The sequence below is a fragment of the Falco punctatus genome, assembly GCF_963210335.1.
Source record: "Falco punctatus genome assembly, chromosome: 2".
NCBI classification, from domain to species: domain Eukaryota; kingdom Metazoa; phylum Chordata; class Aves; order Falconiformes; family Falconidae; genus Falco; species Falco punctatus.
In genome coordinates, this window is record NC_137581.1 from 94,451,001 (window position 1) to 94,476,131 (window position 25,131).

The 25,131-nt window shown below is 41.3% G+C and overlaps 1 protein-coding gene across 1 annotated transcript in view; it reads right to left on the minus strand.

The window, feature by feature from the left end:
- Positions 1–20,621, minus strand: part of EGFL6 (EGF like domain multiple 6) — a 63,841-nt gene extending 43,220 nt beyond the window's left edge. The window contains exons 1-3 of the mRNA XM_080375731.1: positions 10,766–20,621; positions 4,359–4,471; positions 2,138–2,230 (exon numbers count right to left, since the gene is read on the minus strand). Coding sequence (XP_080231857.1) covers positions 2,138–2,230; positions 4,359–4,471; positions 10,766–11,319 — 760 coding nt within the window. The 5' untranslated portion in view covers positions 11,320–20,621. The remainder of the gene's footprint in view (positions 1–2,137; positions 2,231–4,358; positions 4,472–10,765) is intronic.
- Positions 20,622–25,131: the final 4,510 nt, after the last annotated feature.

Sequence of the window (25,131 nt, forward strand, 5' to 3'; positions counted from 1 at the left end):
ACTTCTGTGAACTGACACCTCTACTTCTAGTAATTTGAAATCTGATTAGTACGCAGACAGAACCCATTAACAGAATACACCGGCATATGCAGCCCGTTCAACGTGTGTTTAAAGGCACATATGACCAGTAATTTCAGTAAAGATGCAACTCTCCAAGCAAACACTGAGCTTGTGCAGCTCCACTTCTAATGGGAGAAGCATCTGTTCTCATGTCTATATGCCCTGTGGACCACAGAAAAAATTCCAGACCATTCAAAGCGTAACCTTTGGGGGGGTTATACATGTGCAGAAGTGCTTGTTACAGCTCAGCCCAGGGAAGAAAAAGAGGGTTTCATTCTATTATTAAACTTAGGGCCTGTTTGAAAAAGGACAACCTATCAGGCTGCAAATCACATGGGATTTTTGTGCTACTGTGGCTCCACTAAATAACCAAGACTCTCTTAACAAAGAAACTAGAGAGCAAACTAGGGAACAAGAGTTATTCCACTTAGACCATACATTTTCAAAAGTGCTTAGCTGCACATATTACACAATGCACAGTAATGCACAGATAGCATACACAGCTCTAAAAGAGAACCTATGAAGATAAGGCTAATTTAGCTCAGACTTGGTGGCAGACTAATACAGTCCCCTTATCTCTGTTATTTTAGTTAGCTCATGGTTGAGCTTGCTCAGCAGGGCATTCTGCTGTAAGGACAAACCAAGGCTATATCTGCCAGTAAGTTAAAAGTGGCTCTGAGCATTCCTGGCTGCTGGAACATGACCACCTATTTGGCTATACTATTGAAATAGCTCTGGGATATTTGTGGCCTGTGCCAGCTACCACTTTGCTAAAAAATTCCTGGCCATGCTTCAGAAGGTAGAACAGCCCAGGGACCTAACAGGCAATTTGCATATGTAGGTTTGCCCGGTGCTTCCCCCAAGCCTCAGATGCTGAATCTATTGCATGTGCACAGAACTGATCTGCTTGCCTACAGAAGGCATATCGAATGCAGCTGCAGTTATTGCAAAGGAAACACCCAAAAGCTGGGGGCTTCTCTGTTGCCTTTTGGTAACTTTTAAGCTGCCAAATAATTTTTGAGCTTAAACTTCCAGGTTCAGAGGCTGGAGTTGTAAGTGATACCTTCATATCTATTACACACAACCACGGCTGCTGTTTCACTTTCCTGTCTAGTCGTACTGAGGAATTGACTTCTTCCCCTGTGAGCAACATCAGAAGCGCGAAAGATAGTGTCCCAAAATACGTAACACTATAGATTTATAGTACAGTCTGAAAGATATTGTATAACAAGTGGATTGTTTTGACTCTGAAAAATGTGTCTTTAGTATGTCGATGCAATGTTTTCAAGCAAAGGCTGCAGGTGCTTAGGAAGGTAGCAAGGATAGACTCATCCATTTGCATGGCCTTTATGTCATGCTTCCCTCACAGCACCTGCAGCTCACTCATCTGCACTGCAGTAGGATGGTCTCTCCACACACTGCGAACTGCTCCTTTCATCTGATCCAACACAGGGGTCTCATATATTGGAACAGGGAAAAAAAAAAGCTGAGTTGTCACCACCGTGTTAGCTGAAATATTTTCATATCTAATTGCAGTTTATGGAGGGAAAGTGGTGCATTCAAGGTTTCTGAATATGCAGTTCTAAAGATACCCATGTCTGGTTCTCAGAATTACCAATCAGCATGTGCAAACAGATGGCATTGGCCCAGACAATTGAGAAATTACATGCCTAGCACGTAACTGCACGTCCTTCTGATGTGAAGGTTAGTTAAGAAAGTAACATGGGTTGCTAGTTAGGAAAATAACATGGGTTCTGGATTTGACTTCCCTCTTTTCTAATATTTTCCTATATAATCTGTCGATGCCTTAATCCTCTGATTATAAACATGTCAGTTTGCCCTTGTCATCAGCCCACAGGAGATGCATGTTATACGTTCAAACTTCTGTATGCTGAAGGAGGCTTCGAGCTTGCCTGGGATGTTAGAGATCCAAAAGCCTTAAACTCTAACCTCTTCTATGTAAACGAGAAAATATCTTGTTTTACTATTTTGGAAGATGACACAATCCATAGTACAAGATAAGGAGACAGAGTATCAACAGTCTGCTTTCTGGAGTAATATCCCCATGTGCACAAACCTTGATTACAGGTTTTCCCTGTAAATCCAGGGAAACATTTGCATTTGTTTGGTCCCACGCACTCGCCATACTTGCAGCCATGTCCACAGATTGCTGGCGGAGTCAGGCAGAGAAAGCAGAGAGAAAAAGAAAAAGTTAGAAATACTATAATTGAGAACTTTTGTCCTGCTTACTTGCCTAAAAACTTGTTGCACAAGTTCCACATTCTCTGTACCTCTCCCTCTAGTTTGGGAATGGTACCTACTGCTAAACACTTTAGTTCTGCTTAAAAAATGTGACACTAGCACAGATTACACGAGTGCATGCTTGTCCAGGTTTGTAAAGACCTGAAAAAGAAGAGACTCCTTTTAGCTCTCTTCCTCATGTTTTTCTGCCATGCTTATGACTTACATTTAGTTTCGTACTCTTGCCCTTTTCCTATTTTGAAGAAGCCTATGTGAGAAGCAGCTAACCAGAGCTTAACTTGCTATGCTTGGCATCTGGAGTAGGAAAGAGGCAACAGCACTCCTGCAGCCAAAGGAGACACACTACCATAGTTTTCCAGTCTTTATCTTCTCAGCTACAGCTGAGGAATGTGTCCATCTCATGGTGGAACATTCAGAGCACATCTGTCAAATGATCAGGCAACCTTCCTTCCCACATATCCCACTAGTATAATTACATCAGGTTTACAATGATTTGGGAGGGCTATACTTAGCATGGAGACATTAAAAAGTAAAAATTTTTTAACTCTAATCCCTCTGGATTATTAGTTAGAAATGAAATGCTGACTTTTATAAGGCTTACAGCTCCTAAAGTCAGTGTGATTGTCAACATGAGGGTTATTCAGGAAAGCAAATCAAACATGCATTTAGACCAGGACTAGCTGTGGAAAAACAGTGAAAGAGTATGCGCCAGGATGTGCATCTTGCTACCTTGTGTAATTAAAGCTGCTATGCAAACTACAGGAAATAGGAGTGTCACAGTGTTAGTAACTATATAGTAAAATTCAAAATTAAAATTCATACTTCTAAATTCAAGTATCTTCCATACATATAAAGATTGATTCAGATGAACTGATTCACCAGCTCTGCAGATTAAGGCATTTTTCAACACTACCTCTATCCCTGAATGCAGCATGACATACTGCAAGACCAGCTGAGTATTAGCACTGAAACAGGGAACACCACTGCATCTGAATTTACAGTGCAGAATTACATTATAGTTGGCTTAAAATAATCTGCTAAAGATGAAACGTAGAAGTTAATGAGAACTGTACTTTAGTACAAAAGCAACCTATTGCTTTAAAACAAGACAACCTATTCCACTGGCTGATCAAATTTACATTTACCAGTTGTCCCTCCAGGCACTCATTTCATCAAAACTAAGGTGCTATTAAGCAATGCGGAAATATTAATAAAGGCATTAATCACTTTTCCTTTTTTAAACTGATATGCTATATATACAGAACAGAGACATTTTGGCATCTTTCCCTTTTAGATACAAGTAGGTTGATTTTCAGCAATGAATAACCCTAATCCTCTACTCAAATTCACTGGATAAACAATGCCAAACTCTCTGGGACAACAGGTGCAACATCTGAAAAAGATTCCTAGAACATCCATTTTATGATTTTGTTGTGTTTTGCCCAAGTACAGCTACAGAGAGATTCCACATCACCTTCTCCTTGGGATCTGTAGAGCTTTTATAAATTCGAAGTGACTTTTCACTAAGCCAACCATCCCCAGACCAGAATTCTGGCCAGCTACCTGAGCTCAAGTCAGGAGCACTTATTGCTTAAGTTTTATTTATATTTTTAAAAGTTAAAACCTCCTGGTTCTCAGAGGCTGTGTACCCTGAAGATAAAGGATACCAACTGATAGAAAACCATTTTAGAGGTCCATATGTAGCATTAGAAAACACTGCATTTTTGGCACTTACTTGACAGCTGTAACAATACAGGCACTGACCAGGGCTGTGCAGGAGGTTAGAACAGATGGTCCCTTCTGGACCTAAGAATTTTTGAATATATATTTTATGGCTTGGTGTTACTTACCCAAAGGTCTGCTTTTTTGAGGAGATGGTCTCTCAAACATGTTTTAGTCACTCTCTCACAGAGTTAAGAGATTTCACTCCTCAGAAAGTTTATTTCTGTAACTTCTGGCAGACATATATGAAATCCCTTTATTAGTACCAAGTACACCGCCATGGAGAGGAAACAAGCATAAAGTGTTAATGTTACCTTCACAGTGGCCCTTGTTGTTCTTTTTCCAGCCATAACAGCAATCCAACCTAGAACCATAGCGACACACCTCAGGCTGTCTCACAGCCACCAGCTGCCCAGGAGCTCTTGAGCTGTGTAAGGAAGGATACATACTAGCTCCAACAGGCAAATGCACTTTGCTTCGTATACTCCTTTGTACATTTCCCTTATGTTTTATCCACCATCAGGCATTTTCCTTTCACTGAACCTAGGGAAGTGTTCCTAGACAGGGATGCAAAGTTGCATGTGGTTGGAGAAACAGGGAAGATGGGAAAGTTTCAGCTGCAATAAATTAACTGTGCAACCATAAATCCTTTCTAATGAGAAACATGGCAAAGGCAAAAAATACAGCCAAGTCCCCTACTACAATGACTCATTTTTAGTATCAGTTAAGTCAATGGGGCTGCTCCAGCTTGTGTCACTTGAAGAATCTGGATGGAATATATGATGCCATACCTGACAGCAGTACTGCTTTGGATGATGAAATACTGATTCTACAGAAAAGCAGCTTTCTGAACACCAGTCAGCCCCATAAAAGCTAGTGACTTGCAGGCTCATACATGCAAATTGATTGTGTAAGACCTACGCATTCTGGTTGCACTGGTCTCCCTGACCATACAAATTAACATTAAGTCTGCCAATAAGCCCAGGGGGTTCAAAGTCGCTGTGCAGATCAGTAGCTGCAAGAGTTGGAAAACCTGCAATGTTAGTTGCCAAAACTATAAATATGATGGAAATCCACAACTGTGTAAGTCTTCTAGACCTACTCTATGCTGCAACGGGTGCTGTGACTCTAGTTCTCTTCTCCCTCTGTTTGCTGTTACTTAAAATCTTCATTACCACATGTCTGTCCCCTTTATGAAATTCTCCTCTTTATCAAAAATCCTCTGTCCCCACTGCTTTTCCAGGCCATAATTTAAAATACACTTTCTTCAAAGAGTCCAAAGTGGTGTTTCTGACATAGAAAATACCTTATCTGTGAGAGCTTTGTAGTGAGTGATTCGGGGTATTGAGGAGGGCAATAAGCAACAACAAACATCCCCCTGGTGGCGGGAAAAAAAAATGGAAAAAATGTCAACAGCCCAGGCACTTTCGCATTTTTTAGTCTGATGCACAATAAAGGCATTGCTTTATCACCTTACAGCAGTGCTTCACGCATATCCTCCCACGCTTATCTGTAAGGGTTGCACTCATACTGGAACAGTTACCGCAAACATCACTAAGGCAAAGTAGTAAAATAAGTATGCGCATACACTTCAAAGATACAAGATGTTACTTCGGAGTTTTCTTTAGTAGCAGAACCATTGGAAAAAGAAGAGAGTTCACAAGGAACACATAAGTTCATCTATCTGAGATACCCTGAACGAAGAGATGGTTCTTATGTCACCTGGCAAGTAAAAAAGACTTCGGTGTTGAAATAAATTTTTCTGAAGTCACTCAGCCTTTCTCATTTACCCAGTGATGCAGTTTACAGAAGTACAAATACCCTGTCTTCAGGCAGGAGAAAAAGCGTATTGAACAGCTATGATTTCTGTATGTGCGTCTATTAGAAATCAGCATCCTCCCTCTGGGTTTATACACAGTAAAACAACCTTTTTCTGTTTTGTTCATTCAAATGCTCTTGGTTTACATCACCTGCAAGTATACAAATTAAAGAACATGTTCTGCTTGCATGCTAGGAAGTGCCCTTGAATTCACCTTGATAGTAAATGTATATTCTGCTTACATCCCAGAAAGTCCCCTTGAACACAGCTGGATAGTGCTATGACTTCCCTTGAAGGTTAAAATGCCTAAAGCTTGGAGGAAGCAGGATCTCATTACTTTCCAGAAGGTGCTCATTTTCACAGGAAGACAAACTCATTCAGTGATGTTTTATTTAATAATTCACGTCAAAATCAAATGAAAATGTCTTTACAAATTATATAATATCTCACAAGATTTCAGTACAAACATGTTAAAACATTATTGAAATGTTCCATAAAACTGCAAATAAAATGAACATAGCTGAACTTTTTAGATATTGTTCTGACTTCCACAACAAGCACCAAGTGAAAGTCTGTCTTCGGCAGTGGGAAAGCTCAACTAGATCATTGAGAGTCCTCCTTGATCCCAAAATCTGGGAGGAAAACCAGTTTTACCAGGCTAGTCCCCCCGACCCATGAAGAACCACCAGCCACCAGCTCAGCTATTGCTGTCAGCAGTTCAGCATTTTGTGCAAAAGAAAGAACTTTAGAAAAAGATCCTTTCAGGCAGATTCTTTCTGGGAGAATGTCACAAGGACCCTCTTGGACACTGGGGGAGAAGTAATGCAGACCAGAGGCACAGGATGCTTTTGATCTCTCCCTATATGATATTCATGTAGGATTTCACAGCAAGTACCTAGAGGCCTAAGTGAGATTGCTGTGCTTGTGACTGTCTGCTCAGAGTGCAAAAAATTCCTGGCCTTGAAGGACCTGCAGCCTAAATATGTGACTGAAGAAGAAAGGCAAGAGAAGATAGACTGTGCAGGTCAGTGGCAAAAGTGGTCTCTACATTTCTAGTGAAGAACTCTGTCCTCTGAGGGTCAGCAGCTTACAGCACTGCTGCCAAAGGCACCAAGTGGCAGACTGAGCCATCCAGGGTGCACAGGCAGGAGAGAAATAACCAACTTCATGTGGCTGTGACATTGCTAACACCAGCAGGATGGCATTTAGCAAAAAACATTGAAGATGTTCTTTGATGAAGAACAAGAACTTCTACAGTAAGCTGAGGCTGCCTTACTTGATGAAACAGAAAGAGCTGGCTGTATTGGCTGTCAACACCACTGTGAGCCACTAACACCATTATAAAGTAAGTGGGACTCCCGGGTGTTTCAGGTAAAATTCCAGGAAAGCTGTATTGCTGCTTTATCAGGCTGTATTGTGTACAGTTCTTAACGTCCATGGCAAAGAAATATGAAATATGTATTGTATATATGATGATAAAACATATGAAGAATGACCTGTTTTGCAGAGGATAAGAAGAACTTGGCTTCACTTGAACAAACCAAAAGCTGAGAGGGATCTGATTGCTTCCTACTGCACTTCAGGCAACTCCAAAAGAGCGAAAGAAGAACTTGTTAAAAGAAAGGCCAATTTATATCCATTTGCTCTTGCACTACTGTCCATTAATAGTCTGAGGGGGATACGAGAGTATGAACGCAGTAAGAGGTCTTGAAGAGCACTGAAGAACCAGAAGAACAACTCCTACCTAATTTTAAGATACACTGTCTCTTTTGCAAGTTGAGAAGGATCTAATGTTTCCTGCAATGATAGAAACATAGGCATTAATGAAGTTATGTCCCATTTATTCACCTGCTGCTGAAAAAAATTGTTCCTCTCTGGAGTAACATGAATTATGGATTCTATCCCAAAAGAAGTTGGACCATTTCACAGCAAAACATTCAGATACTGGCCAGGACCAGGTACGTATATGACTGTACCTACAGTGGCATAAGCAGCAGACAAAATAAATTGGGAGTGTGATGTGAGGACAGACTTGAACTACTACATGCAGTACCTTTGACTTCTTGCAGTTTGATATTTTAAAAGAAAGCATGTATTTACAGTAAAACATTTAGAAAGTTCACCTGCTCCACTGACCAACTGACTAGGTAGACTTCAGCAAAGCGAGGTTGACTGATAGGGTAGGACTGATATCCCCAATAGCTTAAATACACAAAAAACGGCAAAGGAAAATATTACTAGTATAACAGGTGATAGAGGGGGAATAAAGCACACCTGAATGTTGGAACTTGCTTGTCCAGGAGAATCTCCCTGCCACCCCCTACCCCTCCTTCTTGGTGTTTCATTCTATAAAATAAAAAAACAGGTTTACATTGCATAATTTTCTCAAAATTAGTTCATGACATAGGCCAAATCCAACTACTAAAAATATCTGTATACCAATGGGCAGTCAAAAATTTTGAATATAGTAACTGAGCTGATAGCTGTGCTGGACTGTAATCCTCACTAGCAGCCATTTTACCAATAATGGTTAAAATAAAAGAAGGAAAAATCCCAGAGGTGAAAAAAGTTACTTGTCATGTTCTAATCAGTGCGCATAAGCAGCATAAGCCCTGCTTGAACTGAGTTATGCGACAGCAGCAGCTGCAGAGGATGACTAAGAAAGTCTTCAAAAGCCTGATTTAACCAGGTAGATAACAAAGTCAGGTATGGTTTGAGTTAATACATCTGTTTATTTTCAGGTCCCATTAATATTCTGTATTTTACCAAGGTTTTCTTTGGGAAGGAACATTTATGAGCTTTTACTTTTTTTTTTTTTTCCTTCAGGATACAGCTGCTAAATAGATTTGGTGCACTGTTTCCACAAGATCTCTACAGGACACTTTTGGTCTGCTCTTGCACATACAATAGCTGCCTGCTCTTGGGGGTGGGACAGAGGGGGGAAGATCTCAGTTATATTATTAGCAGCTTCCAGTTAACTCCAAAGGCAGGATATTATCTTTCTTTAATTTCCCTCTAAAAATTTTCTGGACATTGCTGCTAGCAAAAACCAGCTAGCACCAAACCTAAAATTTTGATCAACTGGTATATTCAGAAGGACAAAAAGCTGGTTTCTCACAACTTAGCAATTTGAAAGAAATACAGTAAGATTTTTTTTTAATGTGTCATGCAGGGATCCATTTAAGACTTTGCCAAACGAAAGCAAGGGTTTTTGTTGTTGTTGGTTGTTTTTTTTGGTTTTGTTTGGTTTTACAGAAGTTTATTTGAAGAGTGACTTCTTTCTACAGGAAAGTTCACCTATAGTCACATTAAATAAAACCAGAAGTGTGTCACCTGTTATCTTTTAATAACTTTGCCTTAGCTATCCCTTCAGCCAGTTTCAGGCAACAGGCAACGTAACAGCAGCCCTGCTTTACTGAGAGTCCCTCCCAAAACACCAAATGATGTTTAGCTTGGACTTGCCAAAGTTCCTCTGTAAGGCTTCATGTGCCCACCAGACCCCTTAAAGGAAGTGCTCAGAGCAGAAAGGTTACATGTCTAGGTATGAAAGCTACACTTCTAAGAAATAAAGTTAACCATAATTAATTCAGTCTTTCAAAACTGATTCCAATTTTTACTATTTCCTGTTCCTTCTCCCCGGCTAACTAGAGCAGATAGTATTTCTTTGCCCTCTTTGAGTCCCTTGCCATCTAACACTTCCAACACGATGTTTGAAAATCTCTTCTTTCCCCATCCTCCCAACGGACAAGGCAGAGTAACGATCTCGGTAGAAAAGAGGGATACCACCACCGTCATCCAACACCAACCTGGACAAGCTAGGCTGCAGAGCAATCAGACTTAGGTATGCTGTAGGTTTCCCATCGCTTTCCCGACTGTCATTTTTACTGAACACGCCACTCTTGGCTTCATCTAACTCCAGGCTGTACTTTCTTCTGGAGAGCGATAACGCTCTTATTTTGTGGCTTTACACCTTTCAAAGTCTTTGAAGGGCAAATACACAACATCAAGAAAACTAACATCAGCATTCAAGCAGAGCTCTGCTTTAAGAGCAGATGTATTTTCTGCAGGAGCAGGTCTGGAGTGCATTAACTCCTCCCGAGGACCTGTCCGCTGGCCAGCCCGCGTGCACGGGCACAGCACGCCGCCGCTTGCTGGGGATACAAACATTCCCGTTCACAACCCTGCTACTAAACAAATACGCCACACGCCACCTTGAAGGCTTCATCCCCAGTTGCTGCAAAGTCTCCTGCCAGCTACTCCCTCGCCGCAGCGCTTGCGGCGTTCTGTTTGCTTCTGGAGAACTGGGAAGGGGAAGGCTGGGGTGCCTTAGTCCGGAGCAAGTGGCTTTATTTACCCTCTCTCGAAATCTCGTTCCGTTTCTGGGGCGAACCTGTCTCTGCGGAACCGCGCAGGCACGGCGGGCTGACGACAAAGCCTCTGTCTATACAAACAAGGCAGAGACAGCGCAGCTCACGCCGTTCCGTACGCGGCGCGGCTGTTCTCACCGCCGGGATCGGCCCCGCTGCGCTGCAGGGACCGCTGCTCCCGAGTAAGGCAGCCCCGCAGCTTCCGCGTGCCTACGTGAGGGGAAGCGGCGGGCGAGCCCCCGGCGAGCGGCGCTCGGCACGGCGGGGCCGGGCGCCCGCAGTCGCCTCACACGGCGCTGCGCCGAGCGGCACCGGGGCCCCGCCGCCGGGGCGAGCTCAGCGGAGGGACTCGCCGACGCCCGCACCTGCGGGCGAGCACGGCAGCCCCCGGCACGGCGGGGAGCGCACGCCGCCGCCCGGCCCGGCCACACGCGGAGCCGCCGGCCGAGGATCGGGACCCAGCCCCGGCCGGACCCCGCGCCGCAGCGGGGCTGCGGTCCCCGGGCACCCTCCCCGCCCCGCCGTCCCCGCTCACCTGCCCGCGGCGGCCAGCGCGGCGGCCAGCGCGGCGGCGAGGAGGGCGGCGACGAGGGCGGCCCCGGACGCCGGCACCATCGCCCGGCCGCGGGGAGGGGGGCCCGGCCCGGCCCCGCGGCGGTGAGGCGGCGGCTGGCGGGCGGGCGGCGCGTAGGGCGGGCGGGCGGGCGGCGGGACGGGGCTGTATAACCGGGAGGGGTGGGGCAGGGCGGGGCGGGGCGAGGCGGGCCCGCCTCCAGCCGCGCGCGCTGTGCGCGTCCCGCGCTCTGGGGACGGGGTGGGCAGCGACCCCCGGCGGGGCAGGCGGCTTCGCGGGACGGGGCGGCGGAGGGGAAGGGGCGCCCCGCGGATGCGGGCATGGAGCCTCGGCGGTGCCCGCTGGGGAAAGCCATCCCGGCGAGCGGTGCGGCCCCCCACCCCTCCCCAGAGCAGGCGCGGCCGCTGCTGTCGGCTTATTCCCTGCATCTGCCGGTGCCGCCCCGCGGGCTCTGCCTCCGCCAGCACCCGCACCCCCACCCGCACGCGCCGTGGCACCTCTGCCGTGGGTTCCATCACGGGGAAATAACGCCTGCACTGGAAGATGTTCAGGTTTTGCCGTTCAGCTGCAGGACCTTCCGTGGCCGCGGTTTGTTTAAGCTGCTGCCCAGGTGCCAGGGTTTTGAGCTGCTGATGCTCCTCGGTAACGTTATCGCTTCCCGGCGAGGCCTTCGGCTCTGCTGTTGCTGCCACAGTCTGTGAGCTGCCTCACCCCCTGGCGCGTCCTCCTAGGATAGTGCTTGCACTTCGGGGGTGCTGGGGTTTGTATAGGATTTTGGCGGGGTTTTTTCCAAGATTAAGAATGCTGTCTTTTTGCAGTGATGGAGAAATTTGATTAAGGTTTGACTGTTGTTTGCCAGCGAATTAAAAACTTTGCAGTGCAATACTATTGAGCTATGTTCAGCCACTGTTGTATCCCTCGCCTTCCTCAAACGATAAAAGCACCCAGTGAGAGAAGGATATGTCTTCTTTTTTTTTATGTCAATGCTCATACTAGCCTACTTGCTAAACATTTTTTGGCAATAAAGGATATCGTGTGAAAAAGCACTAACTCTGTTCCCAATTTCCAGATCCTACTATGAACAATTTTCACAGTCCCAAGCTCTGGAATGCTGCTGTATTGAGTATATGGAGAAGGCACCCAGAATCAGCAAAGAGAGCATAGCACCTGTAAAAAGCAGGGGCTATTTAGTCAGATTTAGTGTTCTTATCAAAATACCTCAACACTGGAGTCTAAGCCCATTGATAGCTGGATACATCCATAGTTAGACCAGGGAGTGCAAAGAGCAGCTGTTACAAAGGCCGACGTGGTGGAAGGTTACAAGTAATCACAAGGAAGTAGTAATTCATACTTAAAAATCCCAAGTGCTGACAATATACATTCAATGTAATATTCAAAGTCAAGGAGTTGATTCAGAAAGCAGAAATATTTATAAAAGTAGTGTTGAAACAAATTTGGATATTCAAGTTGAGAGAATTCTGACCTACAACAATAATTCTGGAGTAAAACAACCAACATTGTTTGCTGGGTAAATTTCTTAAGAAATACCTACAATAGCTCTGATTGCAGTGGTAAGATATCTAACACAAAATAAAATAGGAAAAGCTTTTATCACTCTTGGCCGTTTGCATTTGATTCACACCACCCACTCAGTCATCTCACAGACCCTTGTGAGCTTGGGGTCAGTCCTGGAACGTTGCTGGGAGGGAGCTTGAAGGGACTAGTTTTCCTTTTGTGACAGAAGAGAAAGCTGAGGAATAAGTGACTTACCTGGGATCACCCAGGAAGTCTGTGGTAAAGGCAGGAAAAGCAAACAGAACTTCCCGCAGTCACCTGCCATGGGTCACCCCGTGCGTGCGGTTTGGTAGGTGTCATCAAGCGTGCCTCAGCAGGTTGGGCTGGGCTGGCTGGCAGTGCTGCTGGCTGTCTGCAGCCCCCAGGGACTGCCAGGAATGCTGCTGGACAGCGTTTGTATGCAGGCATACTGAACTCAGCATTTTAAGCACAAGCCTTTGGCCAGCTTTTTCTTCTGTCATCTTTGCCATGGGAATGGGAATGTCCAGGAAACCTGGGATAGCAGTCATGTTAGTCACTCCAGCTTAATCCTCTGCTGAGCAATAGCAACATCTACACTCAAGAGAGGTATCTGAAGCAGCAGTTCCTGTCTGGGTCAGTCTGAAATCTCTGCAGAAGGGTTTTCCAGGAGTTTCTACAATGTTTGTATCAAAACATTTTGAATAAGGTGAATTTTCCAATGGTCCTAAAACAATCAGATGTTTTCCTTGTGTTGCCTGTCTGCTCTTGGTTTTGAGCCTGTGCCAGGCTGTCATCTGCTGCTGATTTCTTCAGGCTCCTGAAAAAACAGATATCCCCCCCAAATAGGCTTAAGTCACCTTGGAGAGTGGAGCAGTATGAAGTCAGAGCTATCAAAAGGCAGCAAATTTAGTCTGAGGATTCAAATGCTGTCTAATCAAAAAAAAACCAACAAAACACCAACCAAAACCAAAACCAGAAAACTTGCTTATTATGTGCTGTACAGGACGGTAAAGAGAGGTTTTTTTTTTCCTGACTGCTGGACACAAAAATCATTGCTTTTGGTTTGCAGCTGTTCTGCTGTCTTTCTGAAATGCAGTAGTACCTCGAGACTCTCCAGCTCTCTTCATTAGGCTTGTCTTCCTGTATGGGAGGAGTACTCTTTTAATTTTAGTTAAACCAGCATCATGTAGAAAGCATTCCAATTACTTAAATCTGTATTCAAAAATGCATGGTTTTCATTATGGACATTTATTCTAACAAACAGATATGAATGTACCATTTAATGCTGGACTTGCCATTAAAATATTGATTAGTGTTCAAAACAAGTTTTAATGGTGAGAAGAGAATTTGGTTCTGAACTGTAGTGTATGTAGTCTGTTATCGGTTATAATTATTTCCTTAAGAATCTTTCTTTTTTTCTGAAGAATGACTTGTAGATAGATAATAAAATGATTACCTGAAACTCTGCCCTTCATTTAGAACAGTAAGTAGAGAAACAAGAGCAATGGATTTCGTAGAGCATGGTTATTTTTGCTAGGATATTAATATTTGCATTCTTTGACTTTCTAACCTGCAAGATACCAACCTTTCCTGAGATCCCCTGTCATGGAGTTTTGCTGTAAGATTCCCAAAGTGAGAAACTCTCAGGTCTTGGGTCTTTTGCCAAGAAAAGTCCCTTCCAACCTGGTATTCTATGATTCTATGATACACACAAAATGCTGTCAGTAAAATTGCCTGGTCAATAATAACGTAATGGAAAAACTTGCTTTCATTTGGTTTACTGTTCAAAAAGATGGCAATTATTTACAATAAAAATGCTAAGCTAAATAATCATAGAATCATAGAATGGTTTAGATTGGAAAGAACCTTAAAGATGCCATTTTATCTTACTCTGAAATAATACAGTAAAATAGGCACAACATTTATGGCTGTGAGTTTAAGAATCAGATGTTGCTCTCAGTAATCAATGAGCTTCAATTTTAGGTCATTCACACAGTTGTTACAAGTAAGGTTAAGTAAGTTTGAGCCCTGATGTAAAGATCAGATTAGCTACTAGAGAAAGTCATAGTTCTTTTATAGTTCATCATCATTAGCTATCATCATCAATATCAGTGGCTACCCCTGCTAAACTGGGACTGAGCTGGTATAGAGAAGCATTTTCAGAATCTACAGAAAGGTATGTCTGGGACTCAAGAACTCAAGATTTCCTAGGATACAAATTTCAACCATACTTTTTGAAAATGCCTGTTAAGTGATTTTTAAAGGCACAAGTGAAACACAGATGCTTTCCTTTTACTAAAATCTAGGGGGGAATGTCTGTTTCCTGCTTACGGTGGTAACTCGGTTGCTTTGGTGGAGGTTTGCAAAGGCCCTTACTGACCACTCTTGCTAGAAACTGGTCAGGTTTTTAGTGGACAAAGAACCACTTTTTTTGCAGATCTTGCCCTCTTGGATTTCGTGTTAAATGTGTTTCATGGCTCCAGGTGAACGGTAATGACAACAAACAAACAGAAAGAAAACATAAAAAGGGAAAACACAATTAAAATGTAAGCTGTTAGTTTTTAACAAGTTAAATTATTTTTTAAAGCCTTTCATGATTGTCAATATTCCTGCTTTTTTTTTTTTTTTCACCAGGTTTTAAAAGTTAGCTATGCTATAAAGTAGTTACGGTAATTATGAGAAAGCCTGTGTCTCTCACATGACTGATTCCTTCTCTATAATCTTTGAATCCAGATTGTGGGTGGAAAAGTTATTTCTTCAGGTTGACATATTCATGCAATTAAGACCTTAAGACTCCTCATGGTGTATTTTGCAAAGTGCTGGGAAATCCACCAAATTTGTATTTGCTTAGGTTTTCCCTGCTTTTCCTACTTGCTACTTCCCCTCTGAAAGTTACCGCGGAACTGCTCTGTAGACCCGTCTCCCATGCAGGGGAGGAGATGAGGTCTCCACAGCATGCAGAAGGTACAAGAAGTACAGGCACTGGTGTGACTGGCTATACCATGATTTACTATGCTTTTTCCTCTGAGGCAGTAGTGCTTATACTCAAAGGGATGGAAGATGGCTTACTGAGGCTATGGAAAAGCTGAGCTAGCTTTGCTCCTTTCTTTCCCATGCTTCAAGTATCCCTTCCAACAGAAAGGAAGGAGTTCTAGTTTCAAACTAAATGTTGAATTCTGAAAAGTGGTGCAAGTCCTGTGTGAAGAACCCAACACCAAGTTTCTAATACATAATGCCTCCCATATAAGTCCTTGTTTCCTACCTGGCCTATTTTAATTGATACCTACACAATCCATGTATGTATCAGGGATTGCCATTTCCAACAGCTTTATGAGTGAATGCAATAAGAGATCACTATTTGATTTTTACAAAGGAATTTTATAACTTTCTGGGTTTTGACATGATTTGCTTTAGTTTCAGGTCTCCTGCCAAAAAGATTTAGACTTTTTTTTTCTTGTATTATTTCTTTACGTACTAAAGCACAAATCTTTTGCTGCTTGACTACATTAGCCTGTAACAAAAACAATTCAGTCACTGTTGATTCTCTTACACATAACTCTTTCCATATGGTAGTCCAATAACATAGTACCTCTGTCTTAGTAGTTTTTTTCTGACAGAAAACCCCCAGTGATTTTAAGGTTTACTCAGTAATACTACATTAAAAATTTGAAAAGGTCATGTAAGGTATACCTTTATTTTGTCATTTAATAGGAGTTAAATGTTAATTGACTGTACTGTAACTCAGTGCTCTGGAACTTTAAACTAACAGTTTGTCCTTTTTATTTGCATCACCAAAATGTAACAGTTCAGCATCTGGCAAAAGAATGGAAAAAAAGTCAGGATTAAACCAAATAGGGCCAGACTGAACTTACCATGGGTCCATAGCTGCTGCTTTTCAGCTTTTGCTGATTTGCTGCTGCCTTTTGAGATTACTGTATAGAGAATGGAAGCACATTTCTGTTACCTTGGATTCTCAGGATGCATCCTTGTTTGTTCCCCTTGAGCATCTCAGTACTGCCTGCTCAGTAACAATGCAAAAATCTTAGCTTAGTGGGGCAGCACAGACCCTCCCCCATCTAATAGTTGTGACTTTTTAGAACTGGTAGAGGAAGGAGACTGTAGCAATCTGAAATTCATAGGTCTGACATTTTATCTGATTTTTAAAAACTCCAAGCACTTTCAAATTAAATTAAACAGTTGTAGAGATATTCTTGAAAGACTGTAGTGACACAACCCTGTTAGGATTGTTATTACTGTTACTCTAATGGTTGTTATCATTTAACATCTGTTGCAGTACTGCTTAAAACCCACAGCCATCTGTAAAATGTTTTATAAACTCTATCATAGAAAGTACTCTTTACCCTAATCATACCAATTTAAAAATCTAAACTACGAGACAGACTTAAAATAAGTAATGAATCTTTTCTTTTTCTCTTAGGGTTTTTAGAATGAAATCTTCTCTTCAGATAAGAGGTACAGAAAAATCTTTTAAAAATTACAGCTACATCTTTTCATAATCACCTGACATTTTGGAGAAACTGTCAGTGGTCATGAGGCACCCAGGATGACAGGAGTGAAAAGAATCGGGCAGCTGGTCTCTGCATTTAAAAGAAGAAGCCAAGGGTCTAAAGACTCTTCTCTGCCTGTGTTTTTCTAAATGACCGTGTTTATCTTGAGAGCAGTTATATTTGTGTGAGCCAGGATGCAGACCTGCTTTGCTGAATTCATCAGGCTCCCTCTGCATGTTAAAGTACTCAGTTCCTAGAACAGATATTTTCTCATATTGCAGCTGAAGTTACTTGTAGCCTGAATGAAGTTTTATATCTGTCAAAACAGTGAAATCTCTTTAGTCCATTGAGATAATTAAGTTATGCATGAAGGGCGTCTGCTATTTGTATGGCCATTTAAATAGCTTTGGACAGAAAGCTTTCTCTATAGCAGGGTAAGTCCAGTTTGACAGTGGCCAGAGACTGATTTCCCCATGCAAAGGTGTATTGTTGTTTTTGAAGATCTTCATGGTTTCACATCACAAAGGCATTTGGTCCTGTATTTTCAGTTGACAGACTGTTGTAGTTACAATGCTGACTGCCAAGTCTACACTTCTATTATCATTTGAGTTGCAGGTTCTCTCTGTGTCTTATTACTGGGAGTAGGTGTCGGTTTAAGAATCTGATGTTTCTTACGCTGGAAACATCAATTATCTAATCTCTAATTAGGAGGCACAAAGGACTGAAGAAGTTGAAATAGAAATACTTTTAGCTAAGTCATTTACATTAAGCTTTGGATAGATTGAAAAACAGCTCAGAGCATTAAGGACTGAAATACTGCTATAATAGCAATCCTGACTATGTCCCTTTTTTTAGGTAACTGAAGTTTCCATTTGTATTGCCAAATAGTTTCAGGTCAAGTTATAGAGTTTTCTTGCAGCAGAATAAACAGAGGAATAAAAGCAAACCATTCATTTCTTATTCCCATGGATCATTCTATCATCTTTAATAGACGACGTCAAAACACTGAAAATTCATGAATGGAACTTCTGAATTGGGTTAGAATCATGATTATAAAAAGAATTGTGCTTATTTTTTGTTTTGGCTGGTTGAGTCTCAGAAATCATTCATTTAGTATTGCTTCAGGCTATCTTAAGAAACAAAATTAAATTCCAAGTTGAAATTCTTGCAGCTATTTAACTATGATCTGAGGCTTTAGGAATACTATCAAATATCCAGAGATTTATGAGACCTGCTAATATTGCTTCACTGAGACTATGAACATGAGGAAAAGTTGGCAGACTAGATTGCTAAAGGTAAAGGTATTAACAAATCTCTGCCACTAGGAAAATTTAGTTGGAACCTCAGCCTTCTTTTCTAGCTGAAATTATGAAATACCCTCCAATGTGCATTGTTTGTATCCTTCAATATTTGATAATATTTTTCAGATTGCTACCACAGTTAAAACTCACCCCTGTAGTCCATGGGGCAGTGCCTGCTGTCTTCTGTGCAGCAGAGGGTATGAATCCATTGACATGATCACCATGGATCCCAGATACTCCTAAGAAGGGATCAGTACATCTAACCAAATTCTGGTTTCTATGAGGGAATCCTTATTTCTGGCCAAAATAATGGCAAGCATAAAAGCTCAGGGTTTAGGAAATGCTTTGCTTTGTATTTTATTATATTTAAATAATTAAAAATAATGAATTCAAGATGGTGGGTGGCCTACCACAATATTAACAAGACCCTGTTAAAATTATACTATCAGGCAGTAGTTCTCTTTTCAAACATATAAGTAAGATGATTTACGTGTTAGGTTTATATTCCACAGTCTGGATTTCCAGGTTGGGTTGTAAAGTTATTTAGTACCAGTGACTGAGCTGCAGGATAGATATGCGTATGTGATGACTTGTTCAGGAGAACACAAAGAAGAACTCAGTGAAAGCTGATGAAGTTTAGTTTGTCAGCTAAGAAAGAGGTCATTAAATGAAAGAAAATATGGAACTAAGGAAAAATATGAGGGGATTGTGGATAAAAGTATGCATGGAAATGTCTAGTTAAGGTTTTCTTTGCTGGTTCTGTGGCATGAATGTTCATTACTGGTTCAGTTGCACCAGGTATGCTGTTGGAGTGCATCTTAAGGTTTCAGCTAAAATCCATGAAGTCCATTTCACAAGGTCTGTGTGAACCTAAGTGTGTTAAACAGAGTCAATGACAAGATTTACTTTAAAAGTGCAATTCTGCTTTGAACTAAAATGCAGGTGTTGACACACCATCTGTGTCTGCATTATGGACAGTACTGGTACTATAATAAAGAAATACTTGGTTTTTTGAAAAAATTTCTAAAGGGACTCCTTCAGACCCTCAATTTTTTTATCTCGCTGTCTACTCTTATCTTTATGTGACTTCTTTCATAAGCTCTTTCCTCTTCGCTAGACCTTAATTTTCGTTGCTTTAAAATGCAGCTATATAATTTTTCTGAAAGTAGTCCCCTTCCTGATCTCTGCTCCTAACAGAACCATCTTGTCACATACATGGGTAGAAAGTTTTTTTTACTTCTCGATATTCTGTAGGTGAACATTTTGGTCTGTTTTCACTCTTTGCCACAAAACAGAATGTACACAGTGCCTTTCTCTGGATGACAAATGAGTTCTTGCTTTGGTTGCTTTTCTTGTTGGCTGAAATAATCTTGATATGGCTTTTATTGTTAGTGATCAATCTGTTCTTAGTGGAAACTGGCATCTCCATCAGTGTGTATCCTTTATATTTCTGATCATTTTATATGTCTATAGCCTTGTCTAGAATAGGATGTTTCATTCTGGTTTTTTTTTCCCTTCCAGGATATCTAGTTTCTTTGAAGCCACCCTCCTACACCAGTTTCACCCACTGTCTCTCTGTTCTTCAGACCCCCTGATACACCTCTAGAAACTTCACTTGTGATATTAATCTTTCACTTCTGTAGTCAGACTCTTGTAATTTGTTCCTTACTTTTTGCTGATATTACTGGGGTCATCTCAAACATCAGGCCAGAACAAGAAGTGTCTGTGAGATGGTTCTGGAGCATTACTCTGATAGGTGCCCAACTCTTTATTCATATGTATTGTGAGCAGAACAGAAACCATTGATTAATATTTTGCATGCTTTCTCCTTCTGGTTTGGCTCAGAATTTAAATTAAAAAAGAGCCGAGGGGGGGGGGGGGGTGTGCGGAGGGGCAAAACAAGGCAAAAGAAATTGTATCTCCTAAGTTTCTGGGCTCCTAGAAACTCCTGCAAAAATATGTCTCAGCCCCCGAGTATGCAATGACTTTCTAGTACAACATACTTTATAATCCTTCTCGTGGCATCTTCCAATATTTATAAAGCTGGCTATAAACTAACCAAACATTCATGCACCATCTATAAATTATGAGATAGAAAAAGACAAAAGGCATGCAAACACTCTCTGATTAAAATTGTACTTGGAAAGCAAGAGCCTCACAGAGATTTTATTGCTTTAATGCTCTACTCACTGCCATGCAGGAATCACTCAGGAGTCTGGAGTCCAGTTGAGTAAGATACTGAAATGTCAAATGAGAGTTTTGGAGAAGATGTTCTTACTCTTCAGCTGAACTTTCTGAATTCCCTCAACATTTGATCAGTATCCTTTACCTCCTTTTCTCATAAATGGGGGGGACGGACACTCATATGCCCTCATACAAATCTTAACAGAATCCAGAGAAGATCCAATAAAAATAGAAGCAATGAAGAATTAAGCCAAATGAAAACCTGTCTAAATATGCAATTTTATAAAACTTTGTTCACATAATCATTCAGTTGATAGTTTCATATTTATAAGTACACACAGTTCATTCTTTGTTGTATCAGTGCTTTTGAAACTTATCATTGGCTTTGGTCCCAGTCTGAGATCCAGGTAGAAGATCTCTTGAGTTGTGTTTCATGCAGAATCAGGACTGTCCTCTTGAAGTTGATCTGCTATATTGTTCCTAGGGCTAGAAATCTTTGCAGGCTCTTGGAGTTCAAAACTATTAATTTCCTTAGGTAGTAGATACATCTTTCACCACTCAGCACTTTTGTACCCTGTCATTCTCTCTTCCAGACTGGCACTTAATCTTATTTCTGTATTTGCATTGCTGAGTACACATCCATCTGTTTGGTCTTAACCACCCCATCTTGGAACTTTTTCCTCCAGCATGTATTCTTCTTTAAATTTTGCATGTGAGCCAGCTATTTCTTAAGCTTATATGTGGAGGTGTATTATTACGAGTATTTTTACAACAAACATCTGTTTAACATCTATCTGTTGATAATATGAACAATGTAAAGCTAAATGTATGGCTTAGGTCCCTCCCGGAAAACATTTTTGCTGCTTTTTTTTTTTTTTTAAATTCTCAGCTGTGTACATATTGTAAATAATTTTTGTACTCTGAAGCCATAGTGTTTATGTCCAACTGCCTTTCTCCCTCATCCATCCCTGCTCTCCTTTCCTTGAAGATGCCTGTTCAGAAACATCTGCTTTCTATTACTCTGTGTCGAACAGAAAATAATCACAGTGCTCATTAAGAAGTTTCCATGTTTAACCTTTGCATGGCAACTTTCAGAGAAAGAACATCTCCCAGCATTTTTCTTTAAGAGCTTTGTTATTTTCTCACCATAAACTCTCAAGAAGGCTTTTGACATCTCTTCCATGATGCTTGGTTGCTTGTGTGGAAGCTCAATGTCCTGAAATATCCCATTCTTACACTCTTCAGTCTTCAAGTCACACTGGGTGATGTGCTTACCACAGTAACTGGAAAATGACTGCTGTTTGAATAATAGCTGTTGTTTTAAAACTTATGCAATATTTCAGAACCTCCTTGTACATACCACCAACAAGGAGTTTGTCCCCATGAATGCATAGCGTGGTTCTAAAATAACCCACCCAGCTAATGAAAGTTTGAAAGCAATCAGTGTTTCAGCCTGCTTGGTAGGTGTTTCATTTCACCTGCAGTTACTTGTGGTCTGGGTTCAGAAAGATGGAAAACCTCTGCTCTTTCCCGTTGTCCAAGAAATGCTGAGGAATGCATGTTATAAGAGAAAGTCCTTAATGGAAAACGAAGTTAATAACATTGTAGTGATGAATATTAATTTATAGATGACTTTATTATCTGGTATAAAGGCTTCTGAACACTTTTAAATCTCTGTAGGACAGGGACTGTACAGTGTTAGCGTAGACGTTATACAGAGAAACTTGATGATAAAGTGATGTAGCAAAACGGATCAGGTCTAAAAGGAAGAGGAAGGTGAAAGTTACTTGCAAAAGCTCCGAGTAAGATGGTTTTACTTACGCTCATTCTCTCACTGATTGTCTTCATTTACCCTCTTACTTCCACTTACTTGCAAGCACCAAGTGTGTCAAACTGGTCTGGCACTGTGTGTGACACAAAGGACCAGGGACGCTGGCTACTGAGTCCTTGTCACTGCTCTGGGGTTCTTCATGATTGGCAGTAATGAACTAGTTTTTGGACAAATATTTCATGTGCATTTAGGAACAGTGTTTTGCTATTATCCTCCTGTTGTTATAACAGGAGGGAATGGTGTATGTGATATTCTTCAGCCTTGCTGACATTCATTCTCCTGTTCTCAGAGCATCTTCCATTAATGAGTTATTTCTGCTATGGTCTTATCACACTGTGTGTTGTCTGGGGTTGACACATTCCTCAGTGTGATTGACTGGGAAGCACCTTCTTCATTATATAATTTTTTTAACCCTTGTTCTGCTGTTTCTTCACGTGCTTTCTCTCACACACATTTCCATTCAAATTTGATTCTTACCAATCTCAATACTTCTGTTATAAGTCTTTACATCCTGGTTACGGTTCTAGGAAAAACTTGTAATAAGCGCCGTGTGACTTAGGCACTATGAATAAACTAGCGCTCTCCCCATACCACAGAAAGACAAGAGCTGTATGTGGTTCATTGTGATAACATATTATGGCAAACACCGCAACTCAGAAAGCTGCATACTCTAAAGCTTATAGGAAAGCAGAATACAACCCAAACCCATACTTGTCCTTACTAGCAGCCACATACAAAAAAAAAGAGTACTAGTGTGAATGCAGTATTTGACAGGGACAGGCCATCTCTCTGTCCCATTCAAATACTACCAGGTTATGTGTGATAATGCTAAGACTGGGAAAGCTTTTAACCTCCAGCCTGAGGAGTAACTTTCTTTTGAGGAGAGAAAGAATGATATCATTATCCCTTTAGTATAATGATTTAATTTATTTATATTTTTTTACATTTTCAGCACTGGCCTGCTTCACAATTCTTATTCTGTGAAAAAAAATAGTTTTTCAACTGACTAGGTCCTTCCTCTGTGGCCTTATTTATATCCCCTTGCAATAAACTGTGGTATTTTGATGCCATTGTGTTTGAGGAAGCAGTGACCTCATAACAAAGACTTGAAAATAAGCATTGTAGACTAACAGTTGGAGACAATACTAAGTGATGGTAGGATTGAGTAGACAGATATATACCTGCTGGGGTTTTTTTTTAGTGTTATAACCCACTAGTATCTGCTATGCTTAAACATGTAAGAGTGCTCAGTTTTTATCTTCCTACTGTGGACTGGATTCCCTGCTTCTTTAAATGGGAGTTGTTCCATTTTGAAATCCAAAGTACTTCTTCATTGCACAGTGTTTAATATTATTTTTTTTGTAATTCAGTGCAGATGGATTTACTTGCTGTCTGGCTTTTTTTTTTGTTTGTTTTTTTCCGTTGCTGATTCGTCTAAGCAGACAGGTGGAGGTGGATAAGTATACATTCAGGCTGAATGAATGCCAGATATAGAAGCAATCTGTATGAAGCAATCTGCAGAGATCAACAGTGCCAGTGACAAAACCAGACTCATAGCCCTTATATCAGGAGTTACAATTGCCCCATTGTGATGTTACTGGGCACCATGTGTTTTGAATATCATCATTCTTCACCATGCATAGTAACTTCAGATGGTTTGTAAGAATGAGTAATGGCTAATCCTGCCCTGTTAAAGAAAAATCCATTTCAGGTTGGGTGGAATTTGCAGACTTTTTGTCGCTACTCTGTAATTGCATTTGGCTGTCATATTGCCCTGTACTGTGTAATCACAGTTCTCCTGGAAGTGACTACCATGTGGGACTGGACACTGGGATGTTCTGCAGTGAACAGATGCATACAAACATCTTGGATTCATGCAGCTAAAATCCTAGTGCAAGATGAGTCTCACTGTAACAAGAGTTTTCTAATGCTACCTCCTGCATGCTGATAATGCAAAGTTTCTAAGCAGATGAAGTGCACAGATTTTAGAAGCTTTCGAGATGAAACTGAGGATTGACAATGTTTATTGACCTCTGCTTTCTCTGTGCTTCTTACAGTATGAATTCTCCTTTCCCACTAAGGTCCTGTGAATATGTGAAGGGGAAATCTGAAGTATGTTTGTATGACATTTCTAGGTAATTCAGTCCTTCATGACAGTGGTTCCCAACATTTCTACACCTTTAACTCCACCTGAGAGGAGTGAGTCTTCTGCACCTTGTGGTGCACTAAGGAACCCGAACAGGAGAGCAAAGCCTGTTAGTTTGGCCGTCTTATTGTGTGCCATCTATAGTGTGCTTCACTAGCACCTCACCAGTACTACCCAAGTCTCCAGCTGGAAACTGCTGCATGAAAGCCTGATCCAAATTTCATAGATTACACCTGCAATTTCAGTGGTTCCCTTAATTCACACACCCTCCCCTTCTGTTAGCAGCTTGGTGTTGTGCATTAATTACCAAAACTGGATCACTACAGGAAAAGTACTTTAGTTTTCTGTATGAACAGCATTATTTGTTTTTCTAAAGCAGAAATGCAAGAGATCTTTTCAAAGGCTTCATTCACGTCAAGGTCTTTAGAGCTAGCTCTTCATGCTTTTGGAATGACACTTGGACATCTACAGTAAGAAGCAGCGCTGTAGCAAAGCACAGGTGGAGAACTAGTTACTGTTTGAGTCTTATCCTTTTGAAAGATACTTGCCTTTTTCAAGGCCAGCTCTGTCTGTCTTTTCTTGCTGGATTTTACTTTTTCACATAATCACCATTTTCTGGAAAAAATCCCAAAAAGGGGAGGTGGTTCGTTGTCCATTGATCATATCTTGACAAAAATGTTCTGATAGGTGATAGAAAAGGAAAACTGCTCCTTTCCAGAAAGCTGTATCAATCATCTAGCTTTCTCAGTAATTTGGGATTTAATTTCTTTATCATTAATTTCAATCAGCACATTGAAGAAATTGGGTATCTTCTTGCTAGA